This window comes from Trichomycterus rosablanca, chromosome 7 (assembly GCF_030014385.1).
Source record: "Trichomycterus rosablanca isolate fTriRos1 chromosome 7, fTriRos1.hap1, whole genome shotgun sequence".
NCBI classification, from domain to species: Eukaryota; Metazoa; Chordata; class Actinopteri; order Siluriformes; family Trichomycteridae; genus Trichomycterus; species Trichomycterus rosablanca.
In genome coordinates, this window is record NC_085994.1 from 24323864 (window position 1) to 24348738 (window position 24875).

The following is a 24875-nucleotide window of genomic DNA, read 5'->3' on the forward strand; positions in this document are numbered from 1 at the left end:
AAATTTCTATTTTATTTTTATGTTTTTAGCTCTTTTCTGGCTGATCTGCCACTTTTACATTTTACATTTTCAGCATTTAGCAGACGCTTTTATCCAAAGTGACTTACACAATGAGCAATTGAGGGTTAAGGGCCTTGCTCAAGAACCCAACAGTGGCAACTTGGTGGTGGCGGGGCTTGAACCGGCAACCTTCTGTTTACTAGTCCAGTACCTTAACCACTGAGCTATCACTGGCCCCACTTTTTTGGATCTTAGATCATGCTACAAAGTAGAGTTGCTTTCTTAAACATCTATTTGACATAAACTTAACATATTGCTTTAGTCCACATATTATAAATAGAACTTAGGTCAGAACCTTTGTAAGGCTTTTCCTTAGTGTAATCATAGGCTGATTTAGCTAATGGGGCAACACAGTGGTTCGGTGAGTAGCACTGTTGCCTCACAGCAACAAGGTCCTGTATTCGATTTCCAGGTCGATTGGTCTGGGTCCTTTCTTTATTGAGTTTGCATGTTCTCCCAGTGTCTGTGTGGGTTTCCTCCGGGGGCTCCGGTTTTCCCCCACAGTTCAAATACATCCAAAGCGGTCAGTTTAATTGCCCCTAGGTGTGAGTGGGCGTGAATGTGTATGTGTGTGTGTGTTGACCTGTCCAGGGTGTTTCCTTTCTTTCCCCAAGTGAATTGGGCCTCCAATCCTGAATAGGGTAAAGTGGTGGTAAAACAGACAATAAATGAATGAATTAGCCAATAAAATAGAGTTTTAAAGGTTTAAGTTTTTAAGTGTTTCGGGTCAAAGTCCTGCTGAAACACCCAACTGTGTCCATTACTGAAGAGTTGTAATACATGGACAGTGTTGCCCTACTTTTTCTCATCCACACATACTTCTGGTTATTTCTTTGTCCATGTGATCAGCAACAAACAAGTTTTAAAGTGCCTGTTTTGGTGCAGCATTTTTTAATGGTTGAAGTATGGCAGTATAAAGCTTGCTTGCCCTTGGACAGTAACACTTGTGTTCCAACAACTTCAAATTCATGAAAGACCTGTATGTGGTACATTTTAGATTGCATTCAGTCATCCTGACCACTTTCCTCTTAGCGTAAGGTTAAAGCAAAGACACTTTCTTGGCAAAGAGAACACTGTTCTAATGACAATTGTTAGTACAGAGATGTAATTAATAGAAATGGCACAAGGTTACATTGCGGACTAATCTATTATTCACTTTTTGAGATCTCTGTAATTCCTGTTGTAATGCTAATGGAACAGACTAATTGGGTGCAGTTAAACTAGCCCTTGTTTAGAATAGAATGCCTCTATTTGTCATATATACATATACAGGTGTACAGTACAATGAAATTATCCCATAGCATATCCCAGCTTGTTTGGAAACTGGGGTCAGAGCACAGGGTCAACCATTGTATTGCACCGCTGGATCAGAGAGGGATAAGGGCCTTGCTCAAGGGCCCAACGGTGGCTGCATGGCAGAGCTGGGATTCAAACTCTCAACCTTTCAGTTGATAGTCCAAAGCCCTACCCACTAGGCTACCACTGTCTAATGTGTGTTGACCCTGGGTGTCCAGAGTGTTTTCTAATTTTCACCCAGTAAATTGAACCTTCTGTGAACCAGAATAGGGTAAAGTGGTGGTAAAACAGACAATAAATGAATAATTTAGCCAACAAAATGTTTTTTTTTTAGTTTTTAGGGTCAGTGTCCTGATGTAACACCCAACTGTGTCCATGTGATTAGCAACAAACAAGCTGTAAAGAGTGGATTTTTTTCTTGTATGACAGGATTCAGGAGCATGGCAGCATAAAGCTTGGACAGTAACACCTGCGTTCCAACAACATTTTCTTTTTTCCAACCTCGCCAAAGAGAACACTGTTCCATGTACGGAACCTGCAGACAATTGTTAGTACAGAGATGTAATTAAGTAGAAATGGCCGAAAGTTGCATTCCTAATACTAATTTGTTATTCACTTTTTAAGATCTCTATATTCTCATTGTAATGCTTGTGGCACAGACTAATTGGATGCAGTCAAACTAGCCTTATTTATATTTGCACAGGGAAGTCATCAGTTCTAGTGAAGCATAATCTTTAATGAATTATAATTATTATAATTCAAGTTGGATGACAACATATTTTTTAATTCATTAGCTTTCCCACCTTGTAGCTGGGAATACCCACCTACATTCAAATTCAACATTAAAACAGGGCAGTTCTATCCTACCAGTTAAGGTTTTGAATTAGTAATCGAAAGGTTGCTGGTTCAACCCACACCACTGCCAGGTTGGGCCCTTGAGCAATTGCTTAGATCAGCGCTTTCCAACTTTTTTGCACCGCGGACCAGTTTCGCTGCAATGAGACGCTCCCACCTAGGGGTGACAATAAGACAATAACACCCGAAATAAAAGCAGTGAAAACTGCTTTTCTAGCGATCTCTAATTATTTATTCTTTCTGTGTGGCCCGGTAATAAACAGCCCACGGACCGGTACCAGTCCGCAGCCCGGTGGTTGGGGACCACTGGCTTAGATAATATACTGACACAGTATTACTGTCACAGTATTTTAAGTTGCTTTGGATAAAAGCATCTGCTAAATGCTGAAAATGTAAAACCTACTTACACAAAAAATTTTTGACTCACACATGAATACAAAAAGTGCTGCAGGGAGACGTGATGTTTAAAGCAAACACCGCTGCTACAAGCACTAGAATAAAGCAGCTGTTTAACCTAGGAGTCATTTTAACTGCTGCTGGCATTCAAAAACCTCTAATCTTCTCCTGATTAAAATCTAAACTCAAGATCTGCCGCATATGCAAGGTTGCTATGACTAAATGTTCGTTTTCAAGGTAAAGGGACGTTTTGCTGTATAGAAGAGATCAGACAGTAGATTATCAGATTTAGGTTTGACCTTGTTTCATGTCTTGTGTAAAGAGAAACACACCAGGAACTTATTTATGTCTGGAATTGATGAGTCAGCAAATGAGGTGTAGCAAAGTAAAGCATTGCTCATTAGGCAGAACAGCATCAGGAAATTGTGTAACGCAAGAGAGACTTCGCCTGCCAAGCTCCGTCTACTGAATTCCGAAACACACACCAGTGGTTAGATGACGCGTGATTATAAGGGTGAAATGTCATTGTTTGTAAATCCTTTTGGTGTCTTGATATGATTCAAGATGGTGTTGCAAATGCTTTCACAAGAGGTTTTTGTTAAAGTCTTTAATAACCCTTGTGTTTTGTTGGCATTGACGTTACTGCTTTGTTTTTTTGGGGTCCCCACAGAGACCACAGTGTTGTGTGGGAGAAATAAAATTACATTGAGTTCGAAATAGACAGAATTAATTAACCAAATTAACCAGTGAGAGAATAGTGGGAGATTTTGTATAGGGTTGTGTGTGTGTGTGTGTGTGTGTGTGTGTGTAAAGAGAGTCAACTGCATCCTCAACACCAGACAGAAACTTAAAGCATATAAAGATCTATTGTTTAATCATATATTCTAGCTGGAGTCTCAAAGGCCCTGTACAGAAGTACATAAATTAGGGGGTGTTTGGAACACAATATCAATATAAAAATATGTTATGTTTGGCGCAGCGAGATATTCCACTTGCACACCAGCACCGAGTTTCTGAAACTCTGTGTTGCCACCGGTCAGCTGAGCGCCATCTAGGGGGCATATTTGGCAGTGCCGCATATTTGGCAGGGCTGTTAGATTTGGTGTTTTGGGTACAATTCTCTAATACTGACCACTGGATATTCAACATGGCACCTCATGGCAAAGAACCCTCTGAAGATGTGAGAAATAGAATTATTGCTCTCCACAAAGATGGCCTGGGCTATAAGAAGATTGCTAACACCCTGAAACTGAGCTACAGCACGGTGACCAAGGTCATACAGCGGTTTTCCAGGACAGGTTCCACTCGGAACAGGCCTCGCCAGGGTCGACCAAAGAAGTTGAGTTCACGTGTTCAGCGTCATATCCAGAGGTTGGCTTCAAAAAATAGACACATGAGCGCTGCCAGCATTGCTGCAGAGGTTAAAGAAGTGGGAGGTCAGCCTGTCAGTACTCAGACCATACGCCGCACACTGCATCAACTCTGTCTGCATTGTCGTCATCCCAGAAGGAAGCTGACGCACAAGAAAGCCCGCAAACAGTTTGCTGAAGACAAGCAGTCCAAGAACATGGATTACTGAAATGCCCTGTGGTCTGACAAGACCAAGATAAACTTGTTTGGCTCAGATGGTGTCCAGCATGTGTGGCGGCACCCTGGTGAGAAGTACCAAGACAATTGTCTCTTGCCTACAGTCAAGCATGGTGGTGGTAGCATCATGGTCTGGGGCTGCATGAGTGCTGCCGGCACTGGGGAGCTGCAGTTCATTGAGGGAAACATGAATTCCAACATGTACTGTGACATTCTGAAACAGAGCATGATCCCCTCCCTTCGGAAATTGAGTCACATGGCAGTTTTTCAGCACAATAACGACCCCAAACACAACCTCCAAGATGACAACTGCCTTGCTGAGGAAGCTGAAGTTAAAGATGATGGACTTAACCCAATTCTGCACCTGTGGCGCATCCTCAAGCGGAAGGTGGAGGAGCACAAGGTGTCTAACATCCACCAGCTCAGTGATGTCTTCATGGAGGAGTGGAAGAGGATTCCAGTGGCAACCTGTGAAGCTCTAGTGAACTCCATGCCCAAGAGAGTTAAGGCAGTGCTGGAAAATAATGGTGGCCACACAAAATATTGACACTTTGGGCAAAAATTGGCCATTTTCACTTAGGGGTGTCCTCACTTATGTTGCCAGAAGTTTAGACATTAATGGCTGTGTGTTGAGTTATTTTGAGGGCACAGCAAATTTACACTGTTATACAAGCTGTACACTGACTACTCTTAAGTTATATCCAAGTTTGATTTCTATAGTGTTGTCCCATGAAAAGAGTGTGAGGGGTGTACTCACTTTTGGGAGATACTGTATGTATATATATATATATATATATATATATATATATATATATATATATATATATATATATACATACAGTATTCACGGATTTATAAAGTAAAGTGCCACATTTCACAGCAGTCATTATATAACACTCATAAATTGAATGATAGAATAAATGGAAGCTACAATACACAGCACAGCCTACCTTAATGGCTGAACGTAAACCTAGAACGTCCAGCGATGGTATGAGGCTCTGTCTCAAATACAAAAATACTCGTTCGTGTTTTGACACTCCCTTTCTGCGTCCACAGAATTCCAAACTCAGTTACCTGAGTAGTGTTTTTAGCTGTTTTAGACTTCGACATCTTATATATTTTGACTAACCGATTGCTAACTGAATTGCCGTAGGATTGCTAGGACCACCTCATGGTGCAAATTAATCAGTAAACGTAAGGCACTTGAACGCTACGTGAATAAAAAACGTTAAAAACGGCTCATTTCACGGCTCGTGATGTGATTTTCACAGCCGTGAAATGAGCCGTTCTTAACCATTTTTATTCACTATGTAGGGCCTTACTTATGAGCAACTACAAAAAGCTCTGGGGTCTCAGGGACCCCAAAGAGAACCCTTATGGTACCTAAAATTAAACACCTCTTTGTTTACTTCTTTCTCTTAGCCATCCAACAACACCAGACCCAACGTAGAGGAGGGAATTACCCTGTTCTCCACTCTTCTCAACAACAAACACTTCCTCATCACTTTTGTCCATGCGTTGGAACAGCAGAAAGACTTCGCCGTCCGAGACAGGTAACAAAAAAATTGATCATTCCTTTGATTTCATTTTCATCAACCGCTTGAATATGGTCAGGGTCACAGCGGGACCGATTCTACAGGGAAACACCAGTCACAAGGCAGGAATATCCTGGCCAGGGCACCAATTATGATTCAAACCCAGATCTCAGCAGTGATGGGCTATTGTAATAGACTGCTGTGCCACACGAGCAACAAATAATCACAAGATACACAGGGTGATGCAGATGCCTAATCTGACCCACTACTGCAAAGACCTGGGTTTGTGGTTTACAAGTATTTAATATGGGAAAGGCCAGATTCAGCTGTACTGTATGAATACTGTCTGATTGAGGCCCTTGTCAACCGGTGTGGGTGTTATGCATGAGGTGTGGGTAGGGAGTGCAAGGTGGAATTGGGAATATCCAAATGTGAAGGATTAAGTGTAAAAATGTAACCCCTTTGTCCTGTTCAATAGTAAGAAGCACAGATTTTATGATCATGCAAATCTAAAAACATCAACCCCACTGTTGTTGTGACATGGCCTGCAATCATAAAACAGCATTATTATTAAAAAGACTTAATACAACTTAGCTTTAAAATGCATTGAGGCGCCCAGGTGGCACAGCGGGATATTCTGCTAGCACTTCAACGCCGAGATTCTGAACTGCTCGGTTCGAAACTCGGCATTGCCATCGGTTGGCTGGGCGCCACCTAGTTGTCATAATTGGGAGTGCCTGCAGCAGACACAGTTCTGCTAGGGGCGGGATGATCGGACTATGTGGGTGGGGTCTTCAAACTCTGTGATAGAGAGGCGCCTGTTCAAAGTGCATTGGTAAAAAAGGGTTCCCCTAAGGGCTGCACGTGGGTCGGAGGAGGCGTGAGCAGCAATATACCCACCTCGACTGCAATCAGGGATCCCCAGCAGTGGAAGACAAATTGACTACTCTAAATTGGGAGAAAATGCATAAATAAAATAGAAAATAAATGAATAAATAAAAATAAAATGCATTGAATGTAATTTATTACTTTATTCATGCATTTTCTCCCTTTTTTCCCAATTCAGTGTAGTCAGTTAGTCTTCCTCTGCTAGGGACCCCGATCGTCCCCGAATGTCCGCGCTCCCTCCGATGTGTGCACACAACCACCTCCCCTTCTTATTCACTTATTCTTTGGTGGATTTGTGTGTGAGACCAGTCTCACAAAAGGAGAGTCATGCACTGATCTTCGCATGCCTCAGGCTAAAAGTCTCCACCTCCTTTTTAGTCCAGTCTATTCCCACATCGGTCAATTTTGTCTGCTGAAGGCACTGCCAATTGTACCTGCTAGGGGGCATCCAGCCTATCGGTAGCAGAGCTGAAATTCGAATCAGGGAGTTTAGAATCCCAGAGCTGGTGTGCTAGCTGAATATGCTCCACTTAGGTGTCCAATATTTTCTACTTAGGTTCTTGGGTACATCAGATAACTCATGGCTGTCTCAGCATTAAATTCAAAATCTGTCAAAAGAATCTCAATTCCCAGATTGAACATTCCTCAGTTCAGCGTTTCATGCACACATATGAAAGAAACATTGTACTCAGACAGTCCCGAATTCTTTTCACCTACGCACTGCAGCACCAAGGCCTCGTCCTGTTCATGGAACGGCTCCAGCTATTCACCATTGACAGTATCTACAGTGTAATGCAGCTGGTTAAGAACAACGCTGGTTGTTGACTTTCTGTTTCATATACAGTATGTTAATGTGCACACTCATTAATTCTTGTCGCTTTGTGTCCATCTGTCCAGATGTAATCTAGCCTCCCTGCTCACTATTGCTCTCCACGGTAAGCTGGAGTACTACACTAGCATCATGAAAGAACTGCTGGTGGATCTGATCGACGCATCGGCTTCCAAAAACCCCAAGCTGATGCTGCGACGCACCGAGTCTGTAGTGGAGAAGATGCTCACCAACTGGATGTCCATCTGCATGTACAGCTACCTCAAGGTGAGACAAGAGGAAGAAGGAATCCCCATCTTTAGCAACTGTGCAGCTCCACAGTCACAATTTCTTTTACCCACATGCTTAAGAGTCTAAAAGTCATCCTGTAAGGCTGTCTGTGGAACCTCCCGAGGGAGCCATAAAGATATTGACCTTGAATTTCACTGTAAAGTTCAAAAATCGATACCCAGTGGACATCCATGAGGCATGGTTCATCTGGAATGAAGCATTTTCAAGATGAAGTGATTTTTTGGAACATGCAGGCCAAGTGCACATGACAGCTTTCAATATCCGACAAATCAAAAGCAATTATTAAACATCAATATACAGTATATATATATACAGTGTATCACAAAAGTGAGTACACCCCTCACATTTCTGCAAATATTTCAATATATCTTTTCATGGGACAACACTATAGACATGAAACTTGGATATAACTTAGAGTAGTCAGTGTACAACTTGTATAGCAGTGTAGATTTACTGTCTTCTGAAAATAACTCAACACACAGCCATTAATGTCTAAATAGCTGGCAACATAAGTGAGTACACCCCACAGTGAACATGTCCAAATTGTGCCCAAAGTGTCAATATTTTGTGTGACCACCATTATTATCCAGCACTGCCTTAACCCTCCTGGGCATGGAATTCACCAGAGCTGCACAGGTTGCTACTGGAATCCTCTTCCACTCCTCCATGATGACATCACGGAGCTGGTGGATGTTAGACACCTTGAACTCCTCCACCTTCCACTTGAGGATGCGCCACAGGTTCTCAATTGGGTTTAGTCCATCACCTTTACCTTCAGCTTCCTCAGCAAGGCAGTTGTCATCTTGGAGTTTGTGTTTGGGGTCGTTATCCTGTTGGAAAACTGCCATGAGGCCCAGTTTTCGAAGGGAGGGGATCATGCTCTGTTTCAGAATGTCACAGTACATGTTGGAATTCATGTTTCCCTCAATGAACTGCAGCTCCCCAGTGCCAGCAACACTCATGCAGCCCAAGACCATGATGCTACCACCACCATGCTTGACTGTAGGCAAGATACAGTTGTCTTGGTACTTCTCACCAGGGCGCCACCACACATGCTGGACACCATCTGAGCCAAACAAGTTTATCTTGGTCTCGTCAGACCACAGGGCATTCCAGTAATCCATGTTCTTGGACTGCTTGTCTTCAGCAAACTGTTTGCGGGCTTTCTTGTGCGTCAGCTTCCTTCTGGGATGACGACCATGCAGACCGAGTTGATGCAGTGTGCGGCGTATGGTCTGAGCACTGACAGGCTGACCTCCCACGTCTTCAACCTCTGCAGCAATGCTGGCAGCACTCATGTGTCTATTTTTTAAAGCCAACCTCTGGATATGACGCCGAACACGTGGACTCAACTTCTTTGGTCGACCCTGGCGAAGCCTGTTCCGAGTGGAACCTGTCCTGGAAAACCGCTGTATGACCTTGGCCACCATGCTGTAGCTCAGTTTCAGGGTGTTAGCAATCTTCTTATAGCCCAGGCCATCTTTGTGGAGAGCAACAATTCTATTTCTCACATCCTCAGAGAGTTCTTTGCCATGAGGTGCCATGTTGAATGTCCAGTGGCCAGTATGAGAGAATTGTACCCAAAACACCAAATTTAACAGCCCTGCTCCCCATTTACACCTGGGACCTTGACACATGACACCAGGGAGGGACAACGACACATTTGGGCACAATTTGGACATGTTCACTGTGGGGTGTACTCACTTATGTTGCCAGCTATTTAGACATTAATGGCTGTGTGTTGAGTTATTTTCAGAAGACAGTAAATCTACACTGCTATACAAGCTGTACACTGACTACTCTAAGTTATATCCAAGTTTCATGTCTATAGTGTTGTCCCATGAAAAGATATAATGAAATATTTGCAGAAATGTGAGGGGTGTACTCACTTTTGTGATACACTGTATATATACAGTATATATACACACCGATCAGCCATAACATTAAAACCACCTTCTTGTTTCTACACTCACTGTCCATTTTATCAGCTCCACTTACCATATAAAAGCACTTTGTAGTTCTACAATTACTGACTGTAGTCCATCTGTTTCTCTGCATGCTTTGTTAGCCCCCTTTCATGCTGTCCTTCAATGGTCAGGACCACCACAGAACAGGTATTATTTAGGTGGTGGATCATTCTCAGAACTGCAGTGACACTGACATGGTGGTGGTGTGTTAGTGTGTGTTGTGATAGTATGAGTGGATAAGACACAGCAATGCTGCTGAAGTTTTTAAATACTGTGTCCACTTACTGTCCACTCTATTAGACACTCCTACCTAGTTGGTCCACCTTGTGGATGTAAGTCAGAGACGATCGCTGATGTATTGCTGCCGATTGAGTTGGTCATCTTCTAGACTTTCATTAGTGATCACAGGGCGCTGCCTATGGGGTGCTGTTGGCTGGATATTTTTGGTTGGTGGACTATTCTCAGTCCAGCAGTGACAGTGAGGTGTTTAAAAACTCTATCAGCGCTGCTGTGTCTTATCCACTCATACCAGCACAACACACACTAACACAACACCACCATGTCAGTGTCACTGCAGTGCTGTGAATGATTCACCACCCAAATAATACCTACTCTGTAGTGGTCTTGTGGGGGTCCTGACAATTAAAGAACAGCATGAAAGGGGGCTAACAAAGCATGCAGAGAAACAGATGGACTACAGTCAGTAATTGTAGAACTACAAAGTGCTTCTATATGGTAAGTGGAGCTGATAAAATGGACAGTGTGTAGAAACAAAGAGGTGGTTTTAATGTTATGGCTGATCGTTGTATGTAAACACAGTTAATTCTGTTGCAGCATTTATTGTATTGACTATTAGCCATAGTATATTTTTATGTCTAATTTACACTCTATTGATCATCCTTCTTTATTCCTATTTGTCTATTAAAATAAGTATCAATTGCACATAAAAATGATTTTAAGTACAGTTAACATTAAAGGTTTGTGTGCACTAGTCAGGGATATGTACTATATATGGCCGAAAGTATGAGGACAATCTTATTATTATTATTGTGTTATTTTATTTTTGTCCCACCAATTCCTAAGGCATATAAAATCCCCTAAAAAGAAGGAACTTTTGTAGAATGGCAACAGTCTGGGTAAGGTCCTTTCCTGTTTCAACATGACTCAGCAACGTCCATTAAGACATGGTCTGAATTTCGTGAGATGGAAATCCAGTGGCTTGCACAGACCACTGATCTTAAACCCACTAAACACCTTTGGGATGAAATAAAATATCAATTTTAAATCGGTAATGCATTTCTATACTGTGTAAGCACAAATTCCCACAGACATGCCATGGGGGCATTCCATATTAATACACATGGGTTTATAATAGGATGTCCAACAAGCTCATGGTCAGCTGTTGACAAGCATACATAATGTATAGCTGTTTAATGTATATTATTGCAGTCTTGGGATTTAAATGGTTTTTGCAGCTGTTTTGTGTGAATATAAGCATGCCTAGTTTGACTGCACCTAATAAAAACTACACGGAACAATGGACACCATAAATTTCGAGACTACCGTGAAAGAAAAAAGCCCCTGGTAATGTTTTTGTATGCCTATGTAACCAGCAACAAATTTAATCTAGCTTTAAGTACACTACTTTAGTAAGCACTTACTTCATTTTGGATCTGCCGTGTATCAACATGAAGCACCAGCCTTACTTTTCTAGCATCTTCTGCTAACTTTTAATGGTTTCTACTATGTCAGTGCTGAGTTTCTCACAAAGACAACTTTGCTTGTATAAAAAATGCTGAGAGATAAAACACTATTAATGTGTTCTTTTAGGAAACGGTTGGTGAGCCTTTCTTCCTGCTACTGTGTGCCATCAAACAGCAGATCAACAAAGGTTCAATAGATGCCATAACGGGAAAGGCGCGCTACACGCTGAATGAGGAATGGCTGCTGAGAGAGAACATTGAGGCTAAGCCATTGGTGAGTATCACGATAAAACAATGTCTGACACATTGTGTGTTCAGTTGTTTTAGTGTGCATTCACATGTGAAGCGATCTATCTATCTATCTATCTATCTATCTATCTATCTATCTATCTATCTATCTATCTATCTATCTATCTATCTATCTATCTATCTATCTATCTATCTATCTACAGTATCTATCTATCTATCTATCTGTCATGTCTGTCAAATTCATCTCATTGGAGGTCAGCGGCAAGGGTCAAAGTTCAATCAGGTGAACCGCCACACGCCATAGGAAACAATGGCACAGCCAGCGCAAAATCGGTTTTGTCGCTTCTCATGAGAATGCGTCCTAACTGACGTACTGTGTCTGATTAGAATTTGACCAAGTAATGCCTGCAGGAAGCTTATTCATGATTGGTTCCAGGTGCCAACGAGTCTCTATAAAAGCTGCTTAATCAGCAAATTTAAAGCACACCTTGAGGCAGATTAGAAGCAGATCCTGAATGTAACACATAGGAAATGTTAATTCTGGCTCACAATCAAAGCTCAGTAGTACTAATAAAGTGACTGAATGATGCTCATTACAGTAATGACACAGTAAAACAACATCCTTTAGGGCTAGAACGCTATGTGTGCTACTTATCATCTATTTTGATACCTTTTTCTGCCAGTCCATCAGTTCAACATCCTAAGAGTTGCTGATATTATTGAAATCTTGTTTTTTGTGTGTTCCAGAACATCAATGTGTCATTCCAAGGCTTCGGAATGGACTCGGTGACTGTGCGAGTACTGAACACAGACACCATCTGTCAGGTGAAGGATAAGATCCTGGAAGCTTTCTATAAGAACCTCCCTTTCTCTCAGTGGCCATGGGAAGAGGACGTTGAATTAGGTAAATTATCAGCCAATTACAGAGCTTGCAGCAGCATGGCAACCATGTGAGAGTGAAAATGTATTTAAGCTTATCATCATCATCAACAGCATAATTTTACGTGTCAATGCAAACCTAAGTTTGCAAGGGTTAGGGGATTTATTGGGTTATATTTAGATTAGGTTAGATTAGTCTACATTTCAAGGTTAGGGGTTGGGGTAGAAGTTTGATTTTAGGCTAGTTAGAGTTAAGGTTTAGAGTTGGACTTTGATTTTAGGTTAGAGTTAAGGGTTAGGTTTAGAGTTGGACTTTGATTTTAGGTTAGAGTTAAGGGTTAGGTTTAGAGTTGGAGTTTGGTTTTAGGTTAGAGTTTAGGTTTAGAGTTGGAGATTAGGTTTAAATTAGAGTTAGGGTTAGAGTAGGAGATTAGGTTTAGATTAGAGTTAAGGGTTAGGGTTGGACTTTGAGTTTAGGTTAAAGGGTTAAGGGTTAGAATTAGAGTTGGAATTTACTTTTTAGGTTAGAGTTAAGGGTTAGGGTTAGTGTTTGATTTTAGGTTAGAGTTAAGGGTTAGGGTTAGTGTTTGGTTTTAGGTTAGAGTTAAGGGTTAGGGTTAGTGTTTGATTTTAGGTTAGAGTTAAGGGTTAGGTTTAAAGTTGAAGTCTGGATTTAGGTTAGAGTTGGAATTTGATTTTAGGTTAGAGTTAAGGGTTAGGGTTAGTGTTTGATTTTAGGTTAGAGTTAAGGGTTATGTTTAAAGTTGAAGTTTGGATTTAAGTTAGATATGGAATTTGATTTTTAGGTTAGAGTTAAGGGTTAGGGTTAGTGTTTGATTTTAGGTTAGAGTTAAGGGTTAGGTTTAAAGTTGAAGTTTGGATTTAAGTTAGATATGGAATTTGATTTTTAGGTTAGAGTTAAGGGTTAGTGTTTGATTTTAGGTTAGAGTTAAGGGTTAGGTTTAAAATTGAAGTTTGGATTTAGGTTAGAGATGGAATTTGATTTTTAGGTTAGAGTTAAGGGTTAGGGTTAGTGTTTGATTTTAGGTTAGAGTTAAGGGTTAGGTTTACAGTGGGGCCAAAAAGTATTTAGTCAGCCACTGATTGTGCAAGTTCTCCTACTTAGAAAGATGAGAGAGGTCTGTAATTTTCATCATAGGTACAACTTCAACTATGAGAGACAAAATGAGAAAAAAAAATCCAGGAAGTCACATTGTAGGATTTTTTAAGAATTTATTTGTAAATTATGGTGGAAAATAAGTATTTGGTCACCCACAAACAAGCAAGATTTCTGGCTCTCACAGACCTGTAACTTCTTTAAGAAGCTCTTCTGTCCTCCACTCATAACCTGTATTAATGGCACCTGTTTGACCTCGTTATCTGTATAAAAGACACCTGTCCACAGCCTCAAACAGTCAGACTCCAAACTCAACCATGGCCAAGACCAAAGAGCTGTCGAAGGACACCAGGAAGAAAATTGTAGACCTGCACCAGGCTGGGAGGAGTAAATCTACAATAGGCAAGCAGGTTGGTGTGAATAAATCAACTGTGGGAGCAATTGTAAGAAAATGGAAGACATACAAGACCATTGATAATCTCCCTTGGGGTCAAGATCTCATCCCGTGGGGTCAAAATGATCATGAGAACGGTGAGCAAAAATCCCAGAACTACACGGAGGGACCTGATGAATGACCTGCAGAGAGCTGGGACCAAAGTAACAAAGGCTACCATCAGTAACACACTACGCCGAGAGGGACTCAAATCCTGCAGTGCCAGGCGTGTCCCCCTGCTTAAGCCAGTACATTTCCAGGCCCGTCTGAAGTTTGCCAGAGAGCATATGGATGATCCAGAAGAGGATTGGGAGAATATCATGTGGTCAAAATGGAACTTTTTGGTAAAAACTCAACTCGTCGTGTTTGGAGGAAGAAGAATGCTGAGTTGCATCCCAAGAACAACATACCTACTGTGAAGCATGGGGGTGGAAACATCATGCTTTGGGGCTGTTTTTCTGCAAAGGGGACAGGACGACTGATCCGTGTTAAGGGAAGAATGAACAGGGCCATGTATCGTGAGATTTTAAGCCAAAACCTCCTTCCATCAGTGAGAGCATTGAAGATGGAACGTGGCTGGGTCTTCCAGCATGACAATGATCCCAAACGCCCCGCTTGGGCAACGAAGGAGTGGCTCCGTAAAAAGCATTTCAAGGTCCTGGAGTGGCCTAGCCAGTCTCCAGACCTCAACCCCATAGAAAATTTGTGGAGGGAGTTGAAAGTCCGTGTTGCCCAGCGACAGCCCCAAAACATCACTGCTCTAGAGAAGATCTGCATGGAGGAATGGGCCAAAATACCAGCTACCACCATAATTTACAAATAAATTCTTTAAAAATCCTACAATGTGATTTCCTGGATTTTTTTTTCTCATTTTGTCTCTCATAGTTGAAGTGTGAATTACAGACCTCTCTCATCTTTCTAAGTAGGAGAACTTGCACAATCAGTGGCTGACTAAATACTTTTTGGCCCCACTGTAGAGTTGAAGTTTGGATTTAGGTTAGAGTTGGAATTAGATTTTTAGGTTAGAGTTGGAATTTGATTTTTAGGTTAGAGTTAAGGGTTAGGTTTAGAGTTGAAGTTTGATTTTAGGTTTTGAAGAGTTAAATATTAGATTTATAAAGATATTTCACATATATTTAAATATATATCATTTGTTTTGCTCCACAGAGTGGTTTCCTGGGGTAGGCTGCAGCAGTCGAATTCTTCAGGACCTGGATAACACCTCTGTAATGGAGGACGGCAGAAAGAAGCTCAACACTGTCTATCACTACCAGGTGTGTTTGTGTTGTGCGCAGCAATAAATGTCCATTTTTCAGATTTTCTTTTCTTAAACTGTGTCACAGCATGAGAGGAGACAAAGGGGACTATGGGGAGAAAGGGAATGAAACAGAATGTGTGCGCAAACAGTCGTGACCCCGGGCTCTTAGCGGCGTGACTGTTTAGCTTGCGAGGTGCCACAGGGAACGAGCTGTAAAGTGTGAGTGTGTGTTTGTGTGTCTATGCGTGCGGTAAAGCTAGCGGTCTCGGTTCAGAGGAAAGGCTGTCTAACTCATTACACAGTATGTAAACTTCTTCAACTTAATGAGTGCTTTCACTCCCCTCGAGTGAAGCAAAATACCTCTGACCCTTACGAACTCTAACCTCGTGAACTCTGCTCTTTTTTAGATCCCTGAGGGGGCATCGCTGGCCATGAGCCTGAAAGACAAGAGAGAGAACACGCTGGGCAGAGGTAATGACCATGAATGGATCTGTGTGAGTGTGACGGGTTCAGTAGGATTGATGTGTTTTACTTAATTACGTATAAGTATTTGTTTACATGGGTCAGTGACAAAGTCCATGTGTGAATTTATTGGTTTTTTATTTTTATTTTTTACAATGATACAAAATCATTTGTATTTATTTATTTAAATGAGCATATACATATGCAATGTATATATACACACCGATCAACCCTAACATTAAAACCACCTCCTTGTTTCTACACTCACTGTCCATTTTATCAGCTCCACTTACCATATAGAAGCACTTTATAGTTGTACAATTACTGACTGTAGTCCATCTGTTTCTCTGCATGCTTTGTTAGCCCCCTTTCATGCTGTTCTTCAATGGTCAGGACTCTCCCAGGACCACCACAGAGCAGGTATTATTTAGGTGGTGGATCATTCTTAGCACTAACAGTGACACTAACATGGTGGTGGTGTGTTAGTGTGTGTTGTGCTGGTATGAGTGGATCAGACACAGCAGCACTGCTGGAGTTTTTAAATACCGTGTCCACTCACTGTCCACTCCATTAGACACTCCTACCTAGTTGGTTCACCTTGTGGATGTAAAGTCAGAGACGATCGCTCATCTATTGCTGCTGTTTGAGTTGGTCATCTTCTAGACCTTCATCAGTGGTCACAGGACGCTGCCCACAGGGCACTGTTGGCTGGATTTTTTCGGTTGGTGGACTATTCTCAGTCCAGCAGTGGCAATGAGGTGTTTAAAAACTCCATCAGTGCTGCTGTGTCTGATCCACTCATACCAGCACAACACACACTAACACACCACCACCATGTCAGTGTCACTGCAGTGCTGAGAATGATCCACCACCTAAATAATATCTGCATTGTGGTGGTCCTGTGGGGGTCCTGACCATTGAAGAACAGCATGAAAGGGGGCTAACAAAGCATGCAGAGAAACAGATGGACTACAGTCAGTAGTTGTAGAACTACAAAGTGCTTCTATATGGTAAGTGGAGCTGATAAAATGTACAGTAAGTGTAGAAACAAGAAGGTCGTTTTAATGTTATGGCTGATCAATATATATACAGAAAATGCATAGTCTGACCACATGTACAGATCAGCTATATACTGTATAAGCCTAATTGAGTAATATACATTTTATGTACAACCTCTAAAAATATTGGCATGTTTTTAAACAGCAGCTTTAATTTTTTTTAATTATTGCAAATCATCACAGCAACAAAAGGCATTTTTTTTATTATCTATTATCTAGTCGTGCAGTGTTAGCAGTGACCTTTAACAAGATTACAATCTGAAGTTTATGAACTGCGTCAACAAACACACCTACACCCACACACTTTCTAAAAACATCTTATCTATGACACAAGTGTAACACAGTTTGCAACTACTAAACAACCTTTATTTTAATAAACGTTTGAGAAATAAGCCATAGTTCCTTTCCTGAAGTGTTTTTAAAGCATATACGTAAATTTGCATTTTTTTATGTTCTGACCCAGAAAACAAATTCATTATTACCATTAACAATCTGAACAGTCTATTCGAGTGACACCAGTGTTCCCACTGTGCATCAGCTCATTTTAGCCCAATGTAGCCCATGACTTTTCCAAATGCTAAGTGGTGATATTAATCACAGAAGCTATTTTTATGAAAGCAGTGTTTTTTTAAATATAGTCCTTAAGCACACCTTTTGATGATGTTATGCACTGTAGAGGGTAAAACAACCTAAATCCTTGCAATTGTTTGTAGAGTAAAATTGTTTTGAGACTATGGGAAAAAGATGGTAATTTACACTAGAAGAATTAATACATAATCAATTACTTCTTAGAATGTCTAGATATGCTTAGGCCATGATTGCCAGTAGCCACATCCCAGTATTTCAGGAATACTGCTACAATGGAATGTTACTGGAAAGTCGTGTACATGATAAGAAGTGTGCCAATTATATTGTATGACCTCCAAAACCCAGTTCTTGCTGGTTTAGACCAAGGTCACTGATGGGAGTATCTATCTATCTATTTCCTCGGCTGCTCCCGTTAATTTGGCACAGTTTTTACACCGGATGCCCTTCCTGGCACAACCCTCCCCATTTATCGGGGCCACTACAATGCACTGGTTTATGCGCCCTAGCAGCTAGGACAATTCACTGTTTCCAATTAGCCTGGCTGCATTTTTTGTTTTTGGACTGTGGGAGGAAACCGGAGCACCCGGAGGAAACCCATGCAGACACGGGGAGAAAACGGGCAAACTCTGCACAGAAAGGGCCCAGACCGCCCCACCTGGGGATCGGACCCAGGACCTTCTTGCTGTGAGGCGACAATGCTACCCAATTAGCCACCGTGCCGCCTGATGGGAGTATAAAGAGTGATTGTTTTCTTTCCTTCTTATCACACTGTCTGAGTTTCTATGTGAGATTTTCATTAAGGGTTTTTCCACCACAGAGACATTTTAGGCAAAGTGGTGAGCCTTGGACCATCCTTATTCCTTTAACAACACCTCTTTAATCTGTTTAAATTGTATTTATTCATGGGCCGCTCAGGTGGCACAGCAGTAAAAACACACGCTGGAACCAGAGCTGGGATCTCGAATACATCGTATCGAATCTGCCGGCTAAGGCTGAGCGACCACATGAACAACGATTGGACTAAGCCGGATGGGGTCTCTCTCTCATGACTGGTGCAAATACGACCTCTACTGGCTGATTGATGGTGCCTGCACAGAGATGAGAAAAGAGTGCTCTCAGGGCGTGTCTCTCCGTACACGACGCTGAGCTGCACTGCACTTGTCAAAGTGTAGGTGATAAGATGCATACGGCATGCTGCCCATGTGTCGGAGGGGGCGTGGGTTAGCTTCGTTCTCCTCAATCAGAGCAGGGATCGGCATTGGTGGAGAGCATGATGCAATCGGGCAATTGGACGCACTAAAAAGGGAGAAAAAGGGGAGAAAATGCATAAAGAAAAATATATATTAAATTTTTTTTATTTATTTAAGTATTTATTGAATGTGTTACATGCATCAGGTTTAGACTGAGTGTATGATGAAGTTAATAAAGTTTAACATAAAATATAGTGACTTTGTCAATTGTACAGATTTTGGTTAATACTAAATCACTGCGTCCTGCTTCTATGAGCATTTTGCATACTGTCAGGGTTTGCATAAATGACTTTTCCAGTCTAGAATAATTATTTTTATTGTATTTTACTGGGGTTTCACATTAGCAGACACACAGACCTCATAATAAGGGTTTATACAGTGTTTGCTCTTGCTTAGACATGTTTGTAAACCAGAGAAGTCGAATGTCTTTTGTAATCATTATGAGGTACAAAAGCTCATTAGCCTGGTTCCGCAACCAGTTAGTGTGCTGCCTGGCTTCATCTTGCCAACACACACACACACACACACACACACACACACAGTGCAACCCAGGTTTCCTTCCACTGACCTTTCCCCCAGTCTAGCATTTCAAATTTCTGTGCTTTAATTACACTGTATTTCATGTTACCTCTGGCTCCTTGGCTAAATGCTGGTTTACTGAGTAATTGTTTTTCATTCTCTGTGTAGCTAAAGACTTGGACACAGAGAAGTACGTTCATCTGGTAAGTGTGTGTTTCTTCCTGTACACCCACACTGCATTACTGAGGTCTGTGGTTGATTATGCAGTTTTTTCCCAGCGTCTTGTAGAATCGCTGTGTACGTACAATAATCAGAGCGGAGACAGGCAGTAAAACAGAATGACATGTTGTAGACGATGATTTGAACAGTCCAGACTGATATATATAAATTAGACTTATAATATATAAGGCAGTTTCCTTTTATTGGCATCGAGTGTTTATTAAACAGCTACAAATGTAATTTTCCAAACTGTTACCACATTTAGTGCTTAGCATGCAATTTACTGAACTCTTGAGCAATGCAGTGGTCGAAGGTTTTATTCTGTTGCTGATGGACTGAGACTGAATTCCCCAGACATCTATGGTCTAAAATCTAAAATTGCAACTGCCTTCTTGGAGGTACACTGGTGTTATAGTTTAGATTTTTTTATTAGTTAGTATTATTATTGTTAGTAGAATAGTATTACTATTAGTAGTAGTAGTATTAGTAACTTGTTTGTCTTATTCTTCTTCTTATTATTATTATTATTAGTAGTAGTAGTAACCTGTTAGTCTTATTATTATTATTATTATTGTTATTATTGTTTTTCTTGTTCTTCTTCTTCTTATTATTATTATCATTATTATTATTATCATTATCATTATCATTATCATTATTATTATCATTATTATTAGTAGTAGCAGTAATCTGTCTTTTTATTGTTATTGTCATTACTATTTTTTTTTTTTTATCATAATCATTATTATTATCATTATTATTATGATTATTATTAATATTGTTATTATTATTATTATTATCATTATTATTATTAATATCATTATTATTATTATTAGTTTTATTATCATAATCATTATTGTTATTATTATTGTTATTATTATTATTATCATTATTATTATTAGTAGTAGTAGTAGTAGTAGTATCATTATTATTATTATTAGTAGTAGTAGTAGCAGTAATCTGTTAGTCTTATTATTACTATTGTCATTACTTTTATTATTAGCAGTAGTACCCCATTAGTCTTATTATTAACATCATCATCATCACCATTATTGTTAATATTATTATTATTGTCATTATATTTTTATTATTTTAATTTAATTATTTATTTATTTATTTTAATTTTAGTTTAAATTGATTTATGTGGCTAATTGTTGTATTATAATTGTGCATTTTAATATTAGTTTTAGTACTTTTAGTTACAGGTGCTAACTTCACTTATTTATTCGTCCTGGTCAAAGTCACAGTGGCTCAGATGCCCCTCAGAAGCACTGGGTGCTCACAGGTAGCAGCACAGCCTGGACACCCTGAGCATCACACACTCGCAAATTCAATCACTTACTCAATCTTACACATAATTTAGAGTAGCCAATCTACCTTGTGTGTGAAAATGGTACTTGTTATAGAACTTGCTAAAAATTCAATATCTGTGAGTGAAATAGCTAAACATCATTTAGAAAAAAAACAGCTTGGCAAATGCATGATATGTGTATCTACTGCACACTGCAGGTTTGTAGCAAACAAGCACAAATTGTTAATGAGAAAAAAAAAATCTAATTGCAAACACCAACAAAGATCTTGGCAAATGCAATATCTAGTACAATATATGCAAACCTTTTAAATAAGGGCCTAAACATAGTGGAGCTATTTTAGATCAGCTGTCCTGAGACACTACACAGGCAACAGCTTAATGTGCTGGCTGTTGTTACAAGAGTTAGAATAGCAGATAGTATAGCTACACTAGAGGTCACTCAGACATTAAGTAGTAACCATTCACAAGAAAATTGGAATGTAGAAGGTTTGTAGTGATTTACTGGTTTGTTGTCTTGTTAATGCAGGTCTCAATTCACGATGAACTCACAGAAACTAAGAAGTCTCACAGGCACAGTCACAGGAAGAAGGTGTTGCCTGAGATTTACCTGACCCGCTTACTCTCCACTAAGGTAAGACATACAGTAGTTAAGGGTTCAATGAACGATAAATTAAAAGCATAGTTGTACAGCCCAATATCCTATGTTTGATTTAACAAAGGCTCTGTCTGAAAACTTAGTGAGCTCTCTACATAGACAAGAAAAAGCTGTCTTAAAGCTGTCCTAGATGCCTCAAAATGCTGCCTACTGAGATGCCTTATTCTGAGCGATGTTCTGACTGAATAACCAGTGAACATAATAACCATAAGAAATAATCTGCCTTCCAAAGTTCAATGTCAGTTTGAATCCTCACTATTTAGGCAGCTACCTATTATTATTAGTAGTAGTAATAGTAGTAGTAGTACCCCATTAGTCTTACTGTAATAATAATAATAATAATAATTATTATTATTATTATTATTATATTATTATTATTACTACTATTATTATTAGTAGTAGTAATAGTAGTAGTAGTAGTAGTAGTACCCCATTAGTCTTATAATAATAATAATAAAAACAATAATAATAATAATAATAATAATAATAATTATTATTATTATTATTATTATTATAAGTAGTAGTAACCCATTAATTTTATTATTATTATAAGTAGAAGTAGTAGTAACCTATTAGTCTTATTATTATTATTATTATTATTATTATTGTTTTAAGTAGTAAGAGTAGTAGTAACCCATTAGTCTTATTATTATTATCATTATCATCATCATCATCATCATCATCACCATAATAATAATAATTATTATTATTATTATATTTTTATTATTTTACTTTTTATTTTATTTGTAGTTGTAATTGTTAATTGTTTTATGTAATGGCTAATTGTTGTATTATAATTGTGCATTTTAATATTAGTTTAATGTCAGTTTGAATTCTCACTATTTAGGCAGCTGCAAAATTGGCAGCACCTAAAATCACACTGGCACATCATCCAAATCCAAGACTCAATAGTCTAGACGCCACTGCAAAACCAGTATAGATAGTAAGTTATGGATACTGGAAAATAAACATATTTACAGCTTTTAGCAGACGCCTTTATCCAAAGTGACTTATAGTACTGTGACAGTATACAGTCTGAGCAACTGAGGGTTAAGGGCCTTGCTCAAGGGCCCAACAGCAGCAACCTGGCAGTGGTGGGGCTTGAACCAGCGACCTTCTGATTACTAGTCCAGTACCTTTTTTTTAATGCATTTTCTCCCTTTTTTTCTCCCGATTTAAGCCCGTCCAATTTATACCCAATTGCGTTATGCTTCCTCTCCACTGGAGCTGACCCCCGCCCCGATTGGGGAGAGCATCTTTTCACCTGCATAAGGCGAGTTCATATGCGGATCAGCTTTGTGCACGGAAAGCCACACTCTGATCAGCATTATTCCTCGACTCTGTGCAAACGGCGTCAACCAGCCAGCAGAGGTCGTAATTTTGCTCAGTCATGAGGAGTCCCTATCCGGCTTGGCCTACCCTATGAACAACAGCCAGTCGTTGTTAATGCAGCCGCCCAGCCCAGCCAGATGGCAGAGCTGAGATTCGATTAGATGTATTCGAAATCCCAGCTCTGCTGTGCCAGCGTGTTTTACCGCTGCACCGCCTGAGCGGTCTAGTCCAGTACCTTAACCACGAGGCTACAACCGCTGGGCTATGTACATGCTACCCTTTCAGAAGGTCTGGCCAAACTGCAATGCCCATTTAGACATGAACTAAATAGCCACGGTCTTTCTACATCAATCCATTATATCTATCTAATTAAAAATCCATCAACATTAATTTGGCATTGATTGCCCCTTTGCTGCTTTAATTTAGGGATATTCAGTTTTCATTAATCTACAAAAGCACTGTTGAGATAGGGCACTGATATCAGCAATAATAGCAATAATATCTTTTAAACACACTTTGTAAACAACTTCTTTATGAACCTCCCTGTGTGCATGGGGGTGCTGTATTTAATAACATTAAGATTTCCCTTCGCTGACACTAAGACGCCCAACCCAAATCATCAAAAACAGCCCCAGTCCATTATTCCTCCTCTACCAAACTTATTAGTTGGCACTAAGCATTGGGAGAGGTAGCATCCTTCTGGCATCCAGCCAGCCAGATTCATCTATTGAGCTTTATAATGGTAAAGCTTTATCTCTAAGACCTAGGCTATTGTTCTTCACTCCACTTTAAACCAACTATTTAGAGGTATTGTCCATATACATTTAACTACACTTGAATTACAATCCACTGTTTAAACATTACTGCTCACAGGGAACACTGCAGAAGTTTCTGGATGACCTTATCCAAGCCATCCTCAGTATCCCGCCAGAGAAACCCCCGCTGGCTGTGAAGTACTTCTTTGATTTCCTAGAAGAACAGGCCGGCAAGCGAGGAATCACAGACCAGGACACACTGCACATCTGGAAAACCAACAGGTACAAACCAATGGGAACAGACAAGTCATTTTCAGCAAACTAGTGATACATAGTTTGGAGTTTTCTTTTACTTGCATATATCTGACAGAATTTAAATGATAGAAATGATAATCCTGACCCTCGCCCACCTCGATCCACACAATCTGTAATTATACCAATGCTGGCATCCTCCAACGCCTTATTCACAGCCCTTGCCAGTGCTGCCTTCTGTTTTCTATGCTGTAAAAAATGTTTGTGCCAAGGTTCTTTGCGTGCTTGGAGATATTTTAAGAATTCAAATGATTATAGTTAGACATCATTAATAATAATCATGTACTTAGTGGTGGATATGAACATTAAAGAGAATGGTGGCATGAAATGACACAGAACCCACCCTTCTTCTTGTGGCAGATGCTAAAATACACCGATCAGCCACAACAATTAAACCACCTCCTTGTTTCGACACACACTGTCCATTTTATCAGCTCCACTTACCATATAGAAGCACTTTGTAGTTCTACAATCACTGACTGTAGTCCATCTGTTTCTCTGCATGCTTTGTTAGCCCCCTTTCATGCTGTTCTTCAATGGTCAGGACTCTCCCAGGACCACTACAGAGCAGGTATTATTTGGGTGGTGGATCATTCTTAGCACCGCAGTGACACTGACATGGTGGTGGTGTGTTAGTGTGTGTTGTGCTGGTATGAGTCGATAAGACACAGCAGCGCTGCTGGAGTTTTTAAACACCTCACTGTCACTGCTGGACTCAATAGTCCACCAACCAAAAATATCCAGCCAACAGCGTCCTGTGACCACTGATAAAGGTGTAGAAGATGACCAACTCAAACAGCAGCAATAGATGAGAGATCGTCTCTGACTTTACATCTACAAGGTGGACCAGCTAGGTAGGAGTGTCTAATAGAGTGGACAGTAAGTGGACACAGTGTTTAAAAACTCCAGCAGCGCTGTTGTGTCTGATCCACTCATACCAGCACAACACACACTAACACACCACCACCATGTCATTGTCACTGCAGTGCTGAGAATCATCCACCACCCAAATAATACCTGCTCTGTGGTGGTATTGTGGGGGTCCTGACCATTGAAGAACAGGGTGAAAGCAG

At 40.3% G+C, this 24875-nt stretch overlaps 1 protein-coding gene across 1 annotated transcript in view; it reads left to right on the forward strand.

Annotated features, from left to right (window-relative positions):
- plxnd1 (plexin D1) overlaps positions 1-24875 on the forward strand; it is a 183804-nt gene that overhangs the window by 140880 nt on the left and 18049 nt on the right. The window contains exons 24-32 of the mRNA XM_062999159.1: positions 5617-5747; positions 7515-7713; positions 11535-11681; positions 12404-12560; positions 15253-15359; positions 15751-15814; positions 19389-19423; positions 21275-21379; positions 23609-23772. Coding sequence (XP_062855229.1) covers positions 5617-5747; positions 7515-7713; positions 11535-11681; positions 12404-12560; positions 15253-15359; positions 15751-15814; positions 19389-19423; positions 21275-21379; positions 23609-23772 — 1109 coding nt within the window. The remainder of the gene's footprint in view (positions 1-5616; positions 5748-7514; positions 7714-11534; positions 11682-12403; positions 12561-15252; positions 15360-15750; positions 15815-19388; positions 19424-21274; positions 21380-23608; positions 23773-24875) is intronic.